The sequence below is a fragment of the Mirounga angustirostris genome, unplaced genomic scaffold (genome assembly GCF_029215605.1).
Source record: "Mirounga angustirostris isolate CCGP_5_RB_7025 unplaced genomic scaffold, mMirAng1.0.hap1 SCAF_1, whole genome shotgun sequence".
Lineage (NCBI taxonomy): Eukaryota > Metazoa > Chordata > Mammalia > Carnivora > Phocidae > Mirounga > Mirounga angustirostris.
Window position 1 is genome coordinate 165,024,533 of NW_026991709.1, and position 21,053 is coordinate 165,045,585.

General features: G+C 46.6%; 2 protein-coding genes across 4 annotated transcripts in view; one reads left to right on the forward strand and one right to left on the reverse strand.

Moving 5' to 3' along the window:
- Positions 1-1,925: 1,925 nt before the first annotated feature.
- Positions 1,926-9,120, forward strand: RPUSD3 (RNA pseudouridine synthase D3). 3 transcript variants are annotated; one of them, XM_045861879.3, is made up of 9 exons: positions 1,926-2,163; positions 2,468-2,607; positions 3,455-3,499; positions 3,630-3,729; positions 4,468-4,575; positions 4,656-4,740; positions 4,963-5,086; positions 7,710-7,849; positions 8,656-9,120. In XM_045861879.3, exons 1-9 carry the CDS (start codon positions 2,063-2,065, stop codon positions 8,845-8,847), a joined length of 1,035 nt encoding a protein of 344 aa, XP_045717835.2. In that variant the 5' UTR covers positions 1,926-2,062; the 3' UTR covers positions 8,848-9,120. The 3 variants fall into 3 exon arrangements, with proteins under 3 accessions (XP_045717835.2, XP_064448885.1, XP_064448891.1); XM_064592815.1 differs by lacking the exon at positions 3,455-3,499 and having other exon boundaries at positions 1,998-2,163; XM_064592821.1 differs by lacking the exon at positions 7,710-7,849 and having other exon boundaries at positions 1,998-2,163; positions 8,656-8,769.
- A 47-nt stretch (positions 9,121-9,167) lies between these two features.
- Positions 9,168-21,053, reverse strand: part of TTLL3 (tubulin tyrosine ligase like 3) — a 28,413-nt gene continuing 16,527 nt past the window's right edge. Inside the window, 6 exon segments of the mRNA XM_064592712.1 lie at positions 9,168-11,186; positions 11,189-11,315; positions 11,318-11,446; positions 11,643-11,869; positions 12,558-12,993; positions 19,881-20,316. Coding sequence (XP_064448782.1) covers positions 11,101-11,186; positions 11,189-11,315; positions 11,318-11,446; positions 11,643-11,869; positions 12,558-12,993; positions 19,881-20,316 — 1,441 coding nt within the window. The 3' untranslated portion in view covers positions 9,168-11,100.

Genomic DNA, 21,053 nt, shown 5'->3' on the forward strand with positions numbered 1-21,053 from the left:
TCTCTCTCTCTGTCTCTCATGAATGAATGAATAAAATCTTTAAAAAAAAAAAAAAGTTTAAAAAGAAAAATAAAATAAAAAAATAAGTTTCTTGAGGTATAATTTACACATAATAACATTTTCCCTTTTAATGCATAGACAATTAAATTTGGGCAATGTTTTGTTTTGGTTTTGGTAATTTTTTAAAAGATTTTATTTATTTATTTAGAGAGAGGGAGAGAGAGCACGCGCGCACACACACACACACACACACACACACTTGGGGGGAGAAGCAGAGGGAGAGGGAGACAGAATCTCAGGCAGACTGCACTGAGCATAAGCCTGAATTGGGGCTTGATCCCACGACCCCAAGATCATGACCTGAGCTGAAATCAAGAATCAGATGCCCAACCGACTGAGCCACACAGGTGCCCCAGTTTTGGCAAATCTATAAAGTTATGTAACCACCATTTCTAGCATACTGAAAAGTTCCCTTATGCCCTTTCTAATCCCCATCCCCCAGCCACCCAAGCCCCTGGCAACCCCTGACTCTTTTCTACCAATATAGTTTGCTTTTTCTAAAATGTCATGTAAGTAGAATCATATAGTCTTTTTTAAAAAAGTATTTCTACTTATTTTTATTTAAAAAAATTTGTTATTTAAAACATTTGATGAATCATACAGTCTTCCATATTTGGCTTCGATTTTTAAACCAGGTTTGCATGTGTGCATGTAGATGAAATATATCAATGAGATTAAAAAAAAACCACAATTCCAAAGGGTAAAAATCATTATTCATCTTCTCACTTCTGATTCCTTCTCCAGAAGCAAACATCATCTCATTTTTGTGAGTCTGTTCAGAAATGCAGAGACATAAAATGTATAATAAATATATGTAAATCACATACACACACACATATGTATCTTCTAGTCACACTGTCCTTTTCTTTCCTTTTTTGCTTTAATATATATTCGGAGACTGTTTCATATCAGCACCTACAGACATACACATTCCTTGATTAATGGCTGTGTGGTATGGATATGTTACAACGGACTTAGCCAGTCCTTTGTTGATGAATTTAGGTTAATCTACATTCTTTTCCTAATGCAAACAGTGAATTGAAAGTTACAGTGCTCTTAGTAAATAAGTAAAATAATATACAGGTTGCATGTAACTTTTGTATAGTTGTAATTATAGGATAGAACCCATTTTGTTCCTTGCTCTCTCTCTCTTTTTTTTTTTACATAACATCTCATTTCTCCTGTTGTTCCCTGCCTCCGCCTCCCCTCCTCCCAATACCTTTTCCTCCTGGTGAATTTCTATTCGTTGTTCACAACCCTTCCATCACAACGCATGCTGGGACTAGCTCCTCTCCCTTCACCCTCTCAGCCTCTGCGTAGGGTTTAGCAAGGTGGGCTGTGATGCTGTGATCTGTGTGCACTCGGTGATCTTCTTGTGGGCAGGGCCTCAGTCTTGTTGATTTCTGTGTTTCCAGCTCAAAGATGCCAGGGTCTGGCATAGAGTTAGCATTTAAAAAATGTTGACTCGGTGATGTATTAGATTTATTTCCCCTATAGAGCTAACCTAGGACAGTATGTTTCCAGTTTTGAGATTTGTTTTGGTTTTGTTTTGATAAATAATGTTGTAGTGAATCTCATTCTCCCTCTGGCCTTCTTCTCCTTTTGGATTGATTATGCACCTGTCTTTTTGTTTGTTTGTTTTGTTTTTCCTTCTTCTCAATTTGCCTTACCCAAAATTGGGCACAACGGTGGTTTTTTGAAGTCAGAGGCTCCTACGAATTGGAATGGTAATCAGAGTACCTTGACCTTTCGTTCCTGTTTTGTCTTAAGAGAGGTCCTCTGATCCCGAGTAAACTCCTTCTCAGCTCCGTGCCTCAATTTCCCCAAAAACACAGACGCGAGGTAAAGCGTTTTCTTCCTGGGCGAAGGCGAAGCTCCGCCCTCTCAGGGCTCTGAGCCCGCCTGCTCGCTATTCCGATCGACAGGCAATCTGACCAATCAGCGTGCTGTAGCCAAGCGGGTCGGCCCTTCCGGACACGCGTGCGTTGTCGCCGCTCGGGAGATGAGTGGCTGTCGGGGTCTGGGCCACGTTTGGGGTGGCTGGCGGCGGGGGCCGGGGGTCCGCGCAGCGCGCGAGGCCGCAGGCTTTGGCACCGAAGCCGGGTGATTACGCCTCCCTCCGCCGCGTCGTGTGGGTGGGACGGTGGGGCCGGGTAAGGTGTGTGTGGGATCTGGAGTTCGGTAGGCGCGCGTGGGTTCTAATCCCGCCGCTACTGTGTGACCCTGAGCTACTCACTTGGTTTCTCTGAGCTTCAGTTCCCTCCTCTGCAACATGGGGCCAGTTGGTCCTGAATTTTCGGGAAGCTCATCCAGGCATTTTGAGGCATTTGTAGGAGGTGACAGGATTTAAGAATGGACACACCTCAGGAAACAGTGATCTCCTTGTTGCTTACCCCCCCTTTTCCAGACATCAGCTGCGACGTCGAGGATCCAGGAAACGGTCGGGGCCCCTGGGGGACCAGCCGTTCCCGGGGCTGCTGCAGCTAGAGAACCTCAGTCGGGAGGGGCTGGTTGATGTGCTGAGGGCAGCCGTAGTGGACCAGAAAGGTGAGGGGTGGGAGGGGCAGCTGCACAGACATCTGGGACGGGAGCCTGTGGCTCAGAGCCTTCTGGGGCTGACTGGGCTCCCAACCAAAGCCTTTGGGGGTCATATCCTGGTTCTGTCTCCCACTAGTAGTAGGACCTGGAATCAGCCACGTAATCTGTCTGAGCCTCAGCATCATGGGCATGGGGATGTGAGGGTGCAAATAGAGCCTTGAACATAGTAGGCACTTGGTAATAGGAATTGCTATAATAAATTATTTATGGACAAAACACAGGCTTTGAAGTCAGATCTAGGCTCTGTAATCAGCTTCCTGTGTGACTTTAGGAAAATAATTTCTGTGAGCCTGAGTCTCCAGTGATTTATTAATTTTCTCAACTATTTATTGAGCATAGGTTCTATTCCAGACACTGTTCCAGTTATACAGTGCTGAACAAGGTAAATATGGTTCCTGCTCTCAGGGAGCCAATGTTTTAGTGGGAGAAATGGATTAACCAGGAAATAAATGAACAAGGTACCTACTACTGATCAGTGCTATGAATAAGACAGGGTGTTATAACTGTGTGGCAGACATTAGATTGGAGATTCAGGCCTCTCTGTGGTAGTGACGTTTGAGCCAAGAGGATATGAAAGAGCCAGACAGGTGAAAATCTGGGACTGAGGAAAATCAAGCAAGTATAAAAGCCTAAAGTGGCAACAAGCTTAGCATATGCCAAGGACTGAAAGAAGTTCAGTTTAGGGTGTGGTTGATAATTCATGTCTGAGAGTTGTAGTGGGGCCAGTTGAATTGAGAAAGTATAAACTCTAACTGCTGCTTTTGTGTCACTGATGCTCACATACTGTATGTTCTAGGACCTCTCGTGACACTGAATAAGCCACCGGGTCTACCAGTGACAGGTATGGGCAGGGGGCGGGAATGCAGTGGAACAGGATTTGATGGTGGGATAATGAAAAGAAGGAGATGGTGGCATGAAGCCAAAGGCCTCTGAGAGCAACTTGTACTTTTCCTTCTTTTTTTTTTCCCCAGGAAAACCAGGGGAGTTGACGTTGTTCTCGGTGCTGCCAGAGCTGAGCCAGTCCCTGGGGCTTAGAGATCGGGAGCTCCAGGTTGTCCAAGCATCTGGGAAGTAAGTGGTGGTGGTTGGGGGGGGGGGAGCGGTGGGTGATGGGAAGGTAGCAGGGCAGGCCTCCATCTTGGGTGAGGGAACAGTTGCTTGGAACTAGGCTGAGACATTTTTCATAGGCTGGTTTGGGATAGAGGAAGGATGCAAGGAAAAGGAGGGAACAGACAGATCTGGGTTCAAATCCATATGCACAAACTGTGATCTTAGGCAAAGCATGAAACCTCACTGAGCCTCAGTTCCTTAATCATAAGATAGAGCAAATCATGCCTATGCTCAGTGTGCAGTCACTTCTCCAATCCCATAATCACGGCGGGCATTGCTAGTTGATCCATGATATTCTTTCCTCTAACTGCCATCAATTAGAGCTAGTACTGGAGATGAAATATTTCTGAAATTCCACAAACTCATAGGCTTGTGGGGGAGTTTAAATATTTATGAGCCAGTATACACAAAATTCCTACTATAGGGCCCTGTGCATTGTAGGCATTCAGCAGTGGATGGTAATCGTTACGACATTTGGCTTTAGCTACTTGGGGATCAGGGGAGAATGAGAAACCTTTAAATTATGTAGTCTTATTGTCAAACATGAGGAAGTCTTACTTGTTTCTCAGGAGGAAGTCTGGGTTATAGTTCTGGTGACCACTTGGCCTTAAGCAGATCTGTGTTCCTTCCGAGGGGTCTCCCTTTTTTGTGGGTGAGCCCAAGGGACTTTAACTTTTGTGATTTATCCTCTTTCTCCAGAGAGACCTCTGGGCTTGTACTCCTCTCCAGCTGCCCTCAGACAGCAAGCCGCCTCCAGAAGTTCTTCATCCACTCACGGAGAGCACAGAGACCCACAGCCACCTACTGGTGAGAGGTGCCGGGAGGCTCCTGGGGAGTAGGGGGGTCCTGGCAAGCCGCCTAGTGACCTCCTCCTGCCTCTCTCTCAGTGCTGTCACTGATGGGATCCCAGCTTCTTCTGAGGGGAATATCCAAGTCGCTCTGAAACTGGAACACATTGATGGCATTGATCTAGTGAGTCATGATCTGGGAGGGAACAGGAGGGGACTTTCCAAATATATTATCCCTACAGAGGAGTCAGGGGTATAGACTTGGGGTGGCTGGCTCTCCTGTCCCCTAAAATAGGCAAGTGACCACTGCTTATACTCTGGCTCCATCTTTTGGGAGGAGCAGAGAGGGTCTGGGCGTAGCTCCAGATGTGTGTGAAGCTTGTTCATTCTTGGGCTGACACTACAGGTAATTCCAGTGAAGTCCCCATCCCGAAAGGACTTGCAAGAAGGTGTCAAGAGGACCCTCAGCCATTTCCATGTGGTGGCCAGGGGCTCTGGCTGTGCCCTGGTCCAGCTGCAGCCACTGACAGGTGGGTGTGGAACCCTGGCCAGCCTTCATAACTGTATTTGGCTGGGGGAGGTAAGGAGGGTGGGAGGAAGGTGGTGGTGTTAATGGCAGCTTGGGGAGCATTTGATGGATTCCAAGGGTATAGCCCAGCTAGAGGAGGCAGCGCTTCTGCTGCCAGTCTGATCATCATTCCTTTGTAGCCCATCTGTTTTCTTCTCTTACTTGTTGGTCTCAGGATCTTCTCTTTGTCTTTGGTGTTCTGTGGTTTCACTGTGCTGAATCTAGGTGTGTGGGCTTAGTTTTATTTATCTTGCTTGGAATTCACTTTGCTTCCTGAATCTGAAGATTAATATGCTTCATCAATCCGAGAAAGTTCTTTCTCTTCAAATGTTGCACCTCTTGCATTTTCTCTATTCTCTTCCTTTTGAATGCCTAAGAGATGTGTCTGACCTTCTCATTCTACTTACTAAGTCTCTTTTTCATATTTTTCATTTCTTCATCCCTGCTGCATTCTTGGTAATGTCTGTCTTTTTTTTTTTTTAAAGATTTTATCCATTTATTTATTAGCAAGTGAGCGAGAGAGAAACAGCATGAGAGGGGAGAGGGTCAGAGGGAGAAGCAGGCTCCCCGCCGAGCCGGGAGCCCGATGTGGGACTCGATCCCAGGACTCCGGGATCATGACCTGAGCCGAAGGGAGTCGTTTAACCAACTGAGCCACCCAGGCGCCCTTGGTAATTTCTTTAGATCTATTTTCCAGGTGAATAATTTTCTGTTCAGTTGGATCTAATCTGCCAGTTCAGCCCACCTGTTGACTGTATTTTTCTTCACTTCTAGAAGTTCTGTTTGGAATAAATAAAATCTTTAAAAAAAAAAAAAAAAAAAGGGCGCCTGGGTGGCTCAGTTGGTTAAGTGACTGCCTTCGGCTCAGGTCATGATCCTGGAGTCCCTGGATCGAGTCCCGCATCGGGCTCCCTGCTCGGCAGGGAGTCTGCTTCTCCCTCTGACCCTCCCCCCTCTCATGTGCTCTCTCTCATTCTGTCTCAAATAAATAAATAAAATCTTTAAAAAAAAAAAAAAAAAGAAGTTCTGTTTGGTTGTTTTACAAATAAAAATGGCCTTATATAGCATTTTTTTTCTCATATTATTTGTTCAGGTTAAATATACTGATACTGTATTTCTACATTTTCATTGTCTGAAATTCTGGAGGGCCTAATCCTATGATGTTTCATACTGACTCTCACACTTGGTAGATTGTTTCATTGCTCTGTGATTCAGGATTGTGAATTCAAGTTCAGCTGGGCCTTTATCTGTGGAAAGCTTGTGTTGCCTCACTGTAGGTAGGGCCCTCGGGAGAGGTTCTGCCTTTGCTTCTGCCAAATGCCCCAGAGCTGTCACTGCTTCAGGATCTCCTTAAATATTAATGTCTTGGTTGGAAGTTCACAGATCACTCTGGTATTAATTTGGGTCCCAAGTCTGTGTGAGATCAGGCTCATGGTTGTGAATTCTTAGAGGAAAACTTCTTCATTCCCCTCGTCCACACCTATGGTGATCATCTGCCTTCATCAGTGGCTGGCTTTTTCTCCTGGTTCACCCCTTCACTGAAGATATAGCCCCTCTAGGATTTCATTTGGGTACCACGGCCTCAGCCCTGGCCCCTAGGTAGCTATTTAAACCGAAGACCCTTGGATACCAAGATTTGCAGCATCCCTAGAATAGATGAAACGTTGGCTCTTGTGTGCTGTGGATTTGTTTTCCATTGGTTTTGATCTTGGGGACCTTACTTTCCTATGCCCGGCTGCTATTTAAAAGGATGATTATTATATTTTTCTGGTGTTTCCAGGTGGTTTATAGAGAATTTTTAGATTATCCAGTCCACCATATTGCCAGACATGGAAGCAGAGCACAGCTCCTGGGTTTGAATCCCAGCCTATGGTGCTGGGCAAGTCACTTCTTTTTGAGCTTCAGTTTTCTGTGTGTAAGATGGGAATGCTGATAGGACCCGCTTTATTGGGCCTTATTGGGCTGCCATGAGGATTAAATTAAATTAAATAAATTTACATATGTGAAGCACTTTGTACCATGCCTAGCACACCATAGCCCTCCATTCCTGTCTTTGTCAAGTTTCCCAAAAACCTGTTCAAATTGGGGTAGGCCAAAAACAGGGAATGTATTGGCTCCCCTAACTTAAAGTTTAGGTGTGGCTAGATCTAGAGGCTCAGAGGATGTCCTCTGGAAGCTCTTTCTCCTTTCTTCTTGCCTCCTGCATGTTGGCTTTTCCCTCCCACAGGCTCTCCTCTGGGCAAGGTAGAGATGGCCAGGGCCTCTGGCAGCTCCAGGCCTGCACCCCACCAGTTTAGTACCCTAGCAGGAAAAAGCATTCCTTATTTCCAGTAGCTTCAGCAGTAAATTCGGGCTTGTATCTCTTCATGCGCAAATCCCACAGGCCAGGTGGATTGATGGTTATGACTGTGCTGACCTGGTCTTGCACTTGGAGGCAGGGGCAGGAGCACTGACCTCACTGAAACCACATCCGTGGGGAACAGGAGTGCAGGGATGGTGTTTCCCCAGAGGAAAGGAGGAGGGAGGATCCTGGGTGGGACAGAAAGAGCAGCTGCCCACCATCTGTCCTGTCTCCTGTCCCCCAGTGTTCCCCAGTCAGCTGCAGGTACACCTGGTCCTGCAGCTCTGCCCTGTGCTTGGGGATCACACATACTCGGCCCGTGTGGGCACCGTCCTGGGCCAGCGCTTTCTACTGCCCGCCGAGAGCACCAAGCCCCAAAGACAGGTACCCACACCCACCGATCTGCTGTTTCCAGGGGTGGGCTGTGGGGTGAGGATGGGCAGCACCTTCAGACATTAGCTGTGAAGTCTGGGACTGAGTGGCAGTCCTCTTGGCTTCCAAGGCTATCCATAGTCCTATCTTACCGTGTGGCCTTGAGCAAGTAACATCCCCTCTCTTAGACCTCATTCTGCCCTTCTGTTCAATGAGGGACTTGAACTGGCTGATTTCTCAAGGCCCTTTTAAATCTGTTCTTTAAGTCCCTGGTATAAGGGCTAAACGTAACTGTGTGTGTGTGTGTTAGGGTAACTCTATCTGCTCTAACAGAGTAACCCCAAAGTCCCAGAGTTTAACACAGTAGTTTCCCTCCACATTAAATCTAATGAATGGGGGTGGGGCAGGGGTGGGCTTTACTCCAAGCAGTCACTCAGGGACCCAGGCCACTGCTATCCAGCCAGCCCATGAAGGGAGACAGTGCAGTGCAGGTCTGTATGGGAGGTTTTCACGAGCCAGGTCTGGAAGTGGCATATACTTGCCCTCCTGTTCCATTGGCTAAAACTATCACGTGGCCTCACCAAACTGCAAGAGGGACTCAGAAATGTTTAGCTGTGTGCCAGGTGGGAACTGATTTGGTGGACCCTAGCCAGTCTCTGCCATAGTGTGACGGTATGTGTCAGTATGTGTGTAGAGAAGAAATGAATAAGAAACTATGGACATGGAGGGAGGGAGGAAGTACCTGCCTTACTTCCATTTTGGTTAGAGCTGGTTGGAACTCAACCTGGCTGAATGCTGACACGCCTCTCCCACCCCAGGTTCTGGATGAAGCCCTCCTCAGACACCTCCACCTGACCCCAGCCCAGGCTGCCCAGCTGCCCTTGCATCTCCACCTGCATTGTCTCCATCTTCCAGGCATGAGGCCCAGGGAGGCCCCCATGAAGCTTCTGGCACCCCTGCCCCCTTATTTTTCCAGGACCCTACAGTGCCTGGGGCTCCACCAACAATAGTCCTCTTTCTGTTCCTTCTGTTTCCACTGGAAAGCAGTGGGGATGGGGTGGGGGGTGGGGCGGAAGGATGAACCTACGGTATCAGGCTTGAGGAGAATGCAGTCAGTGCGCAACATGCACTAAGGCCATGCTTTAAGGTCCTGGGCTCTGCATTCGGACAAACCTAAGCTCAAAGCCTGGCTAGGCCACTTGCTGTATGGTATCAGGCAGATGACTTCATCTCTCTGGACGGGAGTTAATAAAAGTACCTACCTCACAGTGTGGTTTTGAGGATTTGCTGAGAAAGTAAACGTTTATCATGGAGCATGCTTTCTGCTGAGTTCAATATATGGTGTTTTTATTTGGCTGTTTCCCAGTTCTAGCTGAGAGGAAATGTCTGATTTTTTTGTTGTCGTTTAATTGTGGTAAAATACACATAGCAAAATTTACCATCTTAACCATTTTTAAGTGAACAGTTCAGTGGCATTAAGTACATGCACATTGTGGTGCAACCGTCACATCCCATCATCTTGAAGAACTGAACCTCTGCCCCATTAAACACTGACGCCCCATCCACTCCTTCCAGCCCCCAGTAGCCGCCATTCTCCTCTGTCTCTATGAATCTGACTATTCTGGGGACTGCATGTAAGTGAAGATCTTAGATCTTTTACTTGAAAAAATTGTGAAATATATCAAACATACAAAGAGTACATAAATAGCTCTGTGATTTAAAGAATAATTACAAGGTGACACCCATATAACCACCACTCAGGGCACAAAATAGAAACATGCCTCTCCTTCCTTGTTAGGGTAGCAATTCTCAATGCTGGCCCTATATTAGAACTCCCTCAGCGAAGCTTTTAAAAAGCCCCTTCCTACCCTGGGATTCTGCACCCCAAAGTTACCAATTTTATCAATCTGGGCTGGAGATCCTGACATCAATCTTTTTTAAAGCTCCTGAAGGGGTTCTATTGTTCAGTCTAGGTTGGAACCCCCTCCCCTGACATGGGAGCTTTCCTTGCTTAAGTTTTTCCACATACATACACATCCCTAAACAATATATTTTGTTTTGCCCAATTCTGAAGTTTCCATAAATGGAGTCATGCTATATATGTATATTCTTTTGTGATTTGTTCTTGTTCCACACTGTGAAATGCATCTGTGATGCATGGTGGGTTTGAATGCCTGTGCATGACTATACCAGTTTATCCATTCTACTGTTAATGTCATCGTTCAGCTGTTAGCACAACACTGGTGTGAACCTGCTTGTATGCATTTCCTGGTTCAATTATGCAAGAGATGCTGTCAGAGTATATGTATCTTCACTTGACTAGTGTATTAGTTTCCCAGGACTGCTGTAACAAAATTAGCACAACCTGAGCAGTTTAAAATAACAGAAACTGATTTTCTCAGAGATCTGTTTGGAGGCCAGAAGGCTGAGATGAAGGTGTCGACAGGGCCGTGTCCTCTGAAGCCTCTAGAGATGAATCCTTGCCTCTTCCAGCTTCTGGGGGCTGCAAGCTTTGACTCATGGCTGCATCACGTCAGTCTGCCTTCATCTTCACGTGGTCTTCTTGTGTCTGTGTCTTCTCTTACAAGGACACTTGTCATTGGATTTAGGGCCCACCTGGATAATCCAGAGTACTCTCATCTCAAGATCTTTAACTTAATACATCTATGAAGACCATTTTTCCAAAGAAAGTTATTCACGGGTTCCAGGCAGATGTATCTTTTGCGGGGAAGAGAGGCTACCATTCAACTCACTACAACTAAGAAATGCCAAAGTTTTTCAGATGGGTGTGGCTGGTTGGGTATTTCCTTTCTAGGTGACCATGGCCCCTTGCTGAGGAAGGGACAGACCAACTCCCTCTGGAGAAGGGCTGGTGTTTCGGCAAGGTCCATCCTTCCCCCATCTCATGTTGTAAATCTGATGCCCGTTAGATGTCACTCTGCTGCCAGCCCAGGTTCTCCCCTGGGCTTGGGGCTTGGAGATCTCCCAGTGGTGAGCAGTCTGGCAATATGTCCTAGCCTTCTCACTGCCACATGATCTTGGGCAAGCCATGTCTCCTTGTTCAGACTCCGTTTCTTCAACTACAACGTGAGGCTTATCCCCCAATCCAAGATCGGAGATGCCAGAGAGTCCCTGCATAGAAAGCCCCATGTCTGTCACTAGGGGGTGGAATTCTGGCCCTTTGCTTTGTGGAGAGGCTGCTGATGGTCTCCACAGCTCTCATTCTGGACCTTGGGGTTTAGGGCCCCAGCCTACCCTCTTCTTCACCCTCCAATAGAAATGGAGCCAAGCCCAGGATACTTCACTTGCTCCTTTTTATTTGGTGTTGCATCCAGGATAGGGGCAGTGAGGACCGAAGCAAGGGCTTTTCTAGCCTCACGTCCCCTATGCCCCCTAGCCCCTGGTATGCATTGATAAAGGGCAGGGGTCCTGGAAGGCTCAGTGTCTTCATGAGGCATGCCTCAGCCTTGGGTTTGTCACGGAGTCTGGTCTTGAACTTGCCTTTGGCCTTGACCTTCCTGTGGGTGCTAGGAAGATTTCCAACTTCGAAGGGTAGAGGCCACAGGCACCTCCAGGATGGGAACCACGAAGGCGCTGGGGAGCAACAGCCTCGGTGTGAAAGGGGGGAAGAGGTGGAAGAAATGATCAGGAAATCTGTTCAGGAAGGGGGTTCTGAGGACAAAAGCCCTTCCCCTGGGGCTACAGCCAGCCTGGGACCTGCCCTTGCCTGGGCCCTCCAGCCCTGACCCCAGAGCCCAGGATTCAGCACTGCCCACCAGGGTGCCAGTCACAGCTCAAGGCCCACCTTTCTTGGTTTCAGGACACTGGATGCCAACTTGAGCTCAGGGTTAGGTGGGAAGGAAATCAAAACCTTGGCAGTAGGTAGAGTCATCAAGGCCTTGCCTGTGGTCGACAGGGCCTTAGAGCCCACCAACTTGCTGTGTTGCAGTCTGAGGACCCGCCCCTGGGATCGGAGCACATGGGGAGAAGACAGCCGGGCCTTGGTGTGGAGGCTGGGGAAGTGGTAAGGGGCTGTGGGAGCAAAAGGGGCCATGAGGGCCTGGGGAGGGTCCAAGGCTGACCTGCCCCTCAAGGAGAGCGTGGAGGGTGGGGAGGTGGGGGAAGATGAGGGCTGGGGTGTGAGATGGCAAGTGGAGCCCTCCCAGTTCCTCCTCCAGAGGCCGTGGGAAGAACACAGGATTTGGAGTCCAACAGACCTGGGCCTGCATCCCAGCTCTGCCCCTTCTGAGATGTGCAACCTCGGGCAACTTCCTCAAACTTCCTGATACCTCGGCTGGAAAATGGGGATAATAGCACCTACCTTGCTAGGTTGTGAGGACTAAAGGAGCTGGCAGAGTGCGAACTGTTAAGTGCTGTACAAACATTAGCTCCTTCCCCCCAGAGGCAACTTTGCGTGGAGGCAAAGGCAGAATACTGCAGCAGGAAAAGCTTGGGCTCTGGAGAGAGATGGGCCTGGGACTGAGTCCTGGCATCTGAAGTAAGTCCAACTGCCTTGCGGGGTGGCTACTTTGGAGGGAACACTACTCATTTGGTCATGCATTTTTAAAAAATGCTTTTAAGTGGTGGCTTTTCCTTGCTACTGGTGTCTTTTTGGTGGGGCTATGGTGGGGGTGCAAATCCAGGTGGTTAGGAGGGGGGGCTTGGAGAGCAGGAAGAAATTGCCTTGGGACCCTGGGGTGTTTTGGGGGAGTGGTCTTACCCAGGGCCTGGGGGTTCTTCAGACTCAATGGCAATCTGTTCAAGGGGTGGGGTTGCCTGTCCCCACTAGCAAAGGTCATGGTGAAAATGCAGCCCATCCTGGTGCTGGGGGGCTCCCACTTCCGGAGATTGGGGTTGACCAGGGCTGTGGCACTTTTCGCCTTGCCTTTCTTCCCCTTTCCAGGGGCCGAGGTGGTGGCAGTGGAGGCTGGCTTCTCAGTGTGCCCCAGGCTCCTGGCCCCAGCAACTTTCCTAGGAGCTGACCTGTGGGTAAGGGTCCCCGAGTCCTTGCCTTCCCCAGAGCCTCTCTGGGTCAGCAGGTGAGGGAGTGCTGGGTGGACCCCCATCCGCCGGTGACACATTGCCAGGGGCTTCTTGATGGTGGAGCCCTCTACTAGGAGCCGGATACCCACATACTGGGGTACCTCCACGGCAGGCTGTGGGAAAGAAGAGGAGATGAGGCCTGTTCAGACAGTGATGCTGGAATTGTAGGCCCAGAAGGAATCAGGGCAAAGATGGATGGAATTAATTTCTGGGCTAAGAAACAGGAAGCCCACCTCTGTCCTCTAAGGAGTCTGGCTCCGTTGGCCTGAATCAGTACCTAGAAAGTCACAGAGCCCCTGGGATTAGTAACCCAGTGGAGTTAAGGAGTCTTAGCCATGCTACCACCAGCACCTCCTACCCTTTGCCCTCCCCTAAGCTCTCCCAGCCCCTGCTGGAATGTGAATGTCTCTGCTCCACAAGCCACTGCTGATGGACAACTTCCTGAATTAAGCCAGATTCTCTGCAGACGGAATTTGAGTTATGTCACCCAGACAGATAAGAGGCTTGGAGACTGCCTGGAGCCCTGCATGAACCCATTGTGGGGAAGCAGAAATTAAGAGCCTTAATGAAGGCATTCGACCAAGAGAATGAAATAGCAAATTTGCAGAAGGAGGCAGAGAAAAAGGTTCAAGAGAGGAGCTCCTGTATGACTTTCACAATTTTCACAATATTAAGCCAGCTGTACAACCTGTAGCTAGGCTCCAGGAGAGCCCCCTGTGTCTTGGTAATGACCCCCTTTTAACCTTGAGCTACTTTGAGGTATTTTCTGTGTCAACAAAGGATCCTGATTAGAATCTATCTAAACATCAGAGTCACTTGGAGCTTGTTAAAAATACAAATATCAGAGCTCCCGCAAAGCCCAACTGATACAAGAGGCAAGAATCAAAACTGGGTATCAGAACAGGGCAGTGAAAAGGATAACAGGAAAATGTGTCATGTGCACACAGCCTAGGCATCACTTTACAAAGTAAGTGATCATTGCAAAAGGGAGGATCCAACTTACAATAGAGAGATCTGGTAGCCACCACCTTAACCCCGTGGCCAGACTTAGCATCACTAATCAGGAGACACTCCAACAGTGTGTGCCTTGTGATATCACATGGGGCACCCAGCATCACCTCTCAAGTGTTCTTGCCAAAAATGTTTAACCTGAACCTCATCAAGCTGTTTGGCCTGACTTCTAGTTTATAGGACATTGAGATAACAGAAGAACAAGCTAAACAGCACCACGAAGAAAAAATCAGATAAATCCAGAATGTGGGACAGTTCTACAAAACAACCAGCCTGGTCCCTTCGAAAGATCCAAACAAACTATGGGGAGGGGGGCGGGGGGAAGCAGTGCCGCCGCTCTAGATTAAAAGAGATGAAAGAGCACCCAAAGGAATACAAACCTGTAATAAATGTAATCAAAGAAGTGAAAGACCTTACATTGAAAAGTAAGATACCAACAAGAAAAACTGAAGACACAAATAAATGGAAAGATATTCTGTGCTCATGGATTGGAAGAATTAATGTTCCTAAAATGTCCACACGACCCAAAACAATCTACAAATTCAATGCAATCTCTTTCAAAATTCCAATGGCATTTTTCACAAAAATAGAAAAACAATCCTAAATCTTATATGGAACCACAAAAGACCCTGCACAGTCCAAACAATTTTTTTTTTTTTAAGATTTTTATTTTTAAGTCATCTCTATACCTAACATGGGGCTCAAACTCAGGACCCTGAGATCAAGAGTCACACACTCCACCGACTGAGCCAGCCAGGAGCCCCCGAACCAATTTTGAGAAAGAAGAACAAAGCTGGAAGCATCACACTCACTGACTTCAAACTATACTACAAAGCTATAGCAATCAAACAGTATGGTACTGGCATAAAAACAGACACCTAGATCAATTGAACAGAATACAGAGTTGCCCAGAAATAAACCCACACATACAAGGTGAACTAATTTATGACAAAGGAGGTATGAGTATTCAATGGGGAAAGGACAGTCTCTTCAATAAATGGTGCTGGGAAAACTGGAAGCCACATTCAAAAGAATGAACCCAGACCACTATCTATAACACACATAAAAACCAACTCAAGATGGATTAAAGTGAATTTAAGACCTGAAACCATAAACCTCCTAGAAGAAAACACAGGCAGTACTAAGCTCCTTGACATCAGTCTTGGCAAGGATTTTTTGGATTTGATACGAAAAGCAACGGTAACAAAAGCAAAAATAAACACATGGGACTACATCTAACTAAAAAGCTTCTGCACAACAAAGGAAACCATCAACAAAGTAAAAAGGCAACCTGCCAAACAGGATAAAATATTTGCAAATCATATATCTGATAAGGGGCTAATATCTAAAATATATAAAGAACTCCTACAACTCAATGGCAAAAACACAAATAATCTGATTTAAAAATGGGCAGAGGATCTGAACAGATATTTTTCCAGAGATGACAGACAGATGGCCAACAGGCACATGAAAAGGTGCTCAACATCACTAATCATGGGAGAAATGGGATATCACCTCACATGTGTTAGAATGGCTATTTTCAAAAAGGTAAGAAACAAAAGTGTTGGTAAGGGTGTGAAGAAAAGGGAACCCTTGTGAGCTGTTAGTGAGACTATAAACTGGTGCAGACCCTGTGCAAGATAGTATGGAGGGGCGCCTGGGTGGCTCGTTGTTAAGCGTCTGCCTTTGGCTCAGGTCATGATCCTGGGGTACTGGGATCGAGCCCTGCATCAGGCTCCCTGCTCCGCGAGAAGCCTGCTTCTCCCTCTCCCACTCCCCCTGCTTGTGTTCCCTCTCTCGCTGTCAAATAAATAAGATGTTAAGAAAAAAAAAATAGTATGGAGCTTCCTCAAAAAATTAAAAATAGAACTACCACACGATCCACCAATTCCACTTCTGAGTATTTACCTGAAGGGGAAAAAAAATTACTAACTTGAATAAATAATCTGCACCCCCATGTTCATGGCAGTGTCCATCAATGGATGAACGAATACAGAAAATGTGTCTGTCTGTTTAGCTAGCTAGCTAGCTAGCTATCATGGAATATTATTTAGACATAAAACAGAAGGAAATCTTGCCATTTGTGACAAAATGGCTGGGCTTTGAGGGCATTATGCTAAGTGAAATAAGTCAGGGAGAAAGACAAATATCTCATGATGTAAATTAAATGTGGAATCTAAAATAAAAACAAAAACAAAACCCAAAACTCTGAACTCATAGATAGAGAACAGATTAGTAGTTGCCAGAGGCAGTAGGCGAAATGGATGAAGGGGGCCAAAAGGTACAAACATCCAATTATAGAATAAGCAAATCACAGGGGTGCCTGGGTGGCTCAGTCAGTTAAGCGGCTGACTCTTGATTTCAACTCAGGTCATGATCTCAGGGTTATAAGATTGAGCCCCTGGTCAGTCTCCGTGCTGGGCATGGAGCCTGCTTAAAATTCTATCTCTCCCTCTCCCTCTGGCCCTCCCCACCCTGCTCTCTCCCTCTCCCTCTCTAAAAAAAAAAAAAAAAAGTAAATCATAGATGTAATGTACAGCATGGTAACTATAGTTAATACTGTATTGCATATTTGAAAGTTGCTAAGAGAGTAGATCTTAAAAGTTTTCATCAGAAGAAAATAAAATTATAACTATGTGTGGTAATGGATGTTAGCTAGACTTATTGTGGTCGTCATTTCACAACATATACAAATATCGAATATATACATATACAAATATTGTATACTTTAAGTGAATATAAGACTGCATGTCAATTACACCTCAATAAGAAAAAAACTTCAGAGAGATCTAAGTCCTTTAAAGCAGCTACAGATCTTTTAAGCATTCCAAGGCATACCTACAGGTCTTATGTTTAAATCTTTAATACATTTTAAGTTAACAGGGAGGGTTATAGGCACTCTCTGTTAACAGTAGGGCTTCTGTAATTGTGCGGGCTGTTGTCCTACAGCAGCGTCATAGGAAGAAGAGTTCTAGGATTTGTGGATATGGATTTTGTGTAATAGCATAGATTATAAATTGATACCTAAGAAACCCACAATGTTTTTAAAATCCACTTGAACAGAAAGGGACAGATACAATATGAAATGAAAAAGGCTTTTGTATCCCCAAATTTCTATGAGCAAGTAACAGACTAAGAACTATTGAGGATGTTCATGGAAAAGGAAGGATGATTCAGGGCTGAACTGAGATCCCAGTGGATGGAAGCAAGAGCCATGGAGAACTCCTAGGAAGTAACAATGGGTCTTAACAGCAAAACTGGAAATATGGCAAGGCTAGATTTCAGAGTTGTTATGGACCAGTGCTTCCTGTGTACCTCCTACCCTGCCTCAATGCCAAGTGTGTATCTTGATTATATGTTAGTTTAAAAAACAAAAACAGGGGCGCCTGGGGGGCTCTGTCCACTGAGTATCTGATTCTTGATTTGGGCTTGGGTTGTGGTCTTGGAGTTGTGGGATTGAGCTCCGCATCAGGCTCCGTACTAGGCTCCGCACTCAGTGCAAAGTCTGCTTGAGAATCTCTCGCTCTCTCTCTCCCTCTGTCCCTCCCCCTGCTTATGCTCTCTCTCTCTCTAAAATAATTAAATTCCTTAAAAGATTATAAAAAACAAAAACAAATAAGCTATAAAATTTTGGGGGGACAACTAGGACATCTGAAAAATGCAGATGTATAATCCCTAAACCAGACATTTCAGATCAGTCTCTGGGGTGTGGCTTCCTGACACCTGTATCTTTGGAAAGCTTGCCAGGTGATTCTGGCCTCTGAACCAGCATTTGGGAATCATTGTGCTAGAACATTCCCTTCTCCCTTGGTTTTGTCTTACTTTTCTGCCCTTATATTTCTTCACTTACGTTTGATTTTTAAGATTTATTTATTTATTTGCCAGAGAGGGAGAGCAAGTGCATGCAGAAGCAGACAGAGCGGCGTACAGGCAAAGGGAGAAGCAGGCTCCCCGCTGAGCAGAGAGCCTGGGATCATGACCCCAGCAAAAGGCAGACGCTTAACTGAGTGAGCCACCCAGGCGCCCCATGTTTTTGTTTTTGTTTAAGATTTTATTTATTTAGACGGGGCTCCGTAGCTCAGGGGTTAGAGCACTGGTCTCGTAAGATTTTATTTATTTGCCAGAAAGAAAGAGCACAAGCAGGGGGAGAAGCAGGCAGAGGGAGAAGCAGGCTTCCCGCCGAGCAGGGAGCCCGATGTGGGACTCGATCCCAGGACCCTGGGACCATGACCTGAGCTGAAGGCAGCTGCTTAACCGACTGAGACCCCCAGGCACCCCTCACTTATGTCTTTTGAAACCAAAGTGTCGATATTAATTTATGAACAGTAACGGTGACAAAGACCAGGACACTTGGGTCATGTAATCTGCACGTTCTCTACCTGTGGCCAAACTTTGGTAGAAGCTGAATCCTAATCAGAATGATATTTAGGATTAGGATACTTAATTTAACTGCCACCAGAGATTACTTGCAGAGTTCAGAAACCCTTGAAATTGGTTTTCTGACTGATTTTTAAAAATCTTATTCTAGGGGCGCCTGGGTGGCTCAGTCGTTAAGCGTCTGCCTTCGGCTCAGGTCATGATCCCGGGGTCCTGGGATCGAGCCCCGCATCGGGCTCCCTGCTCCGTGGGGAGCCTGCTTCTCCCTCTCCCACTCCCCCTGCTTGTGTTCCCTCTCTCGCTGTGTCTCTCTCTGTCAAATAAATAAATAAAATCTTAAAAAAAATAAAAATCTTATTCTATTCCAATAGGTAGACTCAAATCTCTTTCTGGAACAAGGGGAGTAAAATTATTACAAAAGTAGTAAAACAATAATAATAATAACAACAGCAGCAGCAGCAGCTTCCACGGACTCTTACTGTATTTCCAGGCATTATATGTGATGCCATCGTCAAACACCCGACAACCTTATTAGGTAGTAACAATAGCTAAAACCTGCAGCATTGACTATGTTCGGGCATTGTTCTGAAGGGCTTTACTTATGTCAACTCACTTAATTATCACAACCTTATGAGGCAGGGACTATCTGCAGTCCTGCTTTACAGATGAGAAAACTGAGTGCCCCAGGGGTCAGGAAATTGTCCAAAGCCACACAGCTCATAGTTACTGAGCAGGAATTTGAACCCAGGGAGGTTTTGCTTTTAACACTTTGCTATATGACTCTCCAGAAATATGATCCACATGTATATTTTTGTTGTTGTTAGTGTTACAATTTTTTTTAATTCCCGTGTAGTTAACATACAGTGTTATATCAGTTTCAGGTATACGATACAGCAATATAGCGATTCAACACTTCCATGTATCACCCCGTGCTCATCACAAGTGCCTTCCTGAATCCCCATCACCTGTTTCACCCATCCACCACCCGCCTCCCCTCTGTAACTATCAGTTTGTTCTCTATAGTTAAGAGTCTGGTTTGGGGTTTGTCTTTTTTTTTCCCTTTGTTCGTTTTTGTTTCGTTTCTTAAATTCCACATGTGATGAAATCATATGGTATTTGTCTTTCTCTTACAGGCTTATTTCACTTAGCATTATACTCTCCAGCTCCATCCACATTGTTGGAAATGGCAAGATTTCATTTTTATGGCCGAATAATATTCCACTGTATATACCACATTTTCTTTATCTATTCATCTATCGATGGACACTTAGGCTATTTCCATAATTTGGCCATTGTAAATAATGCTGCAATAAACATAGGGTGCATGTATCCCTTCAAATTAGTGTTTTTGTATTCTTTGGGTAAATACCCAGTAGTGCAATGACTGGATCGTACGGATGATCCACACACATTAACTCATTTTCATGCTTCCAAAGCCTGTGAGAAAGATGGTAATGGCATCTCCATTTTACAGATGAAGAAATGGAGGCTCAAGGTTAGAAGTGGCTCTACTGAGTCACTGTGGCAGGACCAGAACTTGAACCAGTTCTGTCTGACTGCAGTGCCCTGTGTTTCATTAGAGGGCCGCCTGGAAGAGGGGGCGCCACCTCACCTGCTTGTAGATGAGCTCAAAGGCTCCTGTGTCACAGCTGCGGTCTAGCCGCCGGTCGATGACCACACGCAGGGTGTCGGCTTGCACGCCTGCACAGAGCCGGGCAGTGACAGCAGTGGAGGGGGCCATGGTGGGGCTGGCATTGATCTCGATCAGCCAGGGCTGGAAGTCCTCCCCAAACACGAAGTCAGCACCGTAGAGCTCGAAGCTGGCCTTCCGACACTGCACGGTGTCCTGGGAGGTCTGCAGGGCATGGATCACTGCAGCCTTCATGCCAGGCACGATGACAGTGGCCCAGGCGTCTGGGGCCCCCATCTCCTGCAGGTGCGCCTGGAACTTCTGGCTCGACCACATGTTGTCTGAGGGCAGCAGCGGGTGCCGATGGCATGAATTCTCCAGGTGCTTCTGAATGGAGTTGTTGCACAAGTGCACTGAGCTGGGGCAGAGAGCAGAAAGCTGGGGTCTGGCTCCCTGTGCCACTCCCACCCAAACGTGGGGAGGGCAGGCAGAACCTGGAACCAGCCCTGGGCCATCCCAGACCATTCACCTTGAGATGGGGCTCTGCGGGGAAGCACAAGAAGGACAAAGGTCTGGGCCCCGCTACATCCCTCTGAGGGCACCCCCTATAGGGCCACAGTATTACGTGCTTTAGTCTCAGTTAGCCCTCCCACTGCCTGGAAGATACGAAGGTGGGTAGGAGTGTGGGCCCTGTAGTCAACAAGGCCCTGCTCAAAACAAAATCGAAAACAGACAAAAAACAAGACTGCTCAAGGCCTACCTTCACCACCGATTAGTTGTGAGATCTTTTCACCCAAATGCTCCTTCACATCTGTAAAATGGGGGTGGTACTAGGACCCATTTCACTGGGTTTTCATGAATGAGTGAGACAATATGCATGAAGTGCTTAGCAACTGTCACATATGAAGCATTCGGTAACCGATAGCTATGAGTTTCATAATACTGCCTCCATTCTTCAGATGTGAAAAATGAAGCTTCAATAGGTTTCATGTGACCAAAGTCACACAGCTTAGCAGCTGCAGAGATGGAATTTGAACCCAGGGCTCAACAAGGCTTTTCTCTCACCAACGCCCCGCCGAGTTAACGCTGCAACTTGCCTTTCTCCTTTTGCATTTCTCCTGAACCGTCTGACCCTGCTCTATGTTCTTTTTTTAT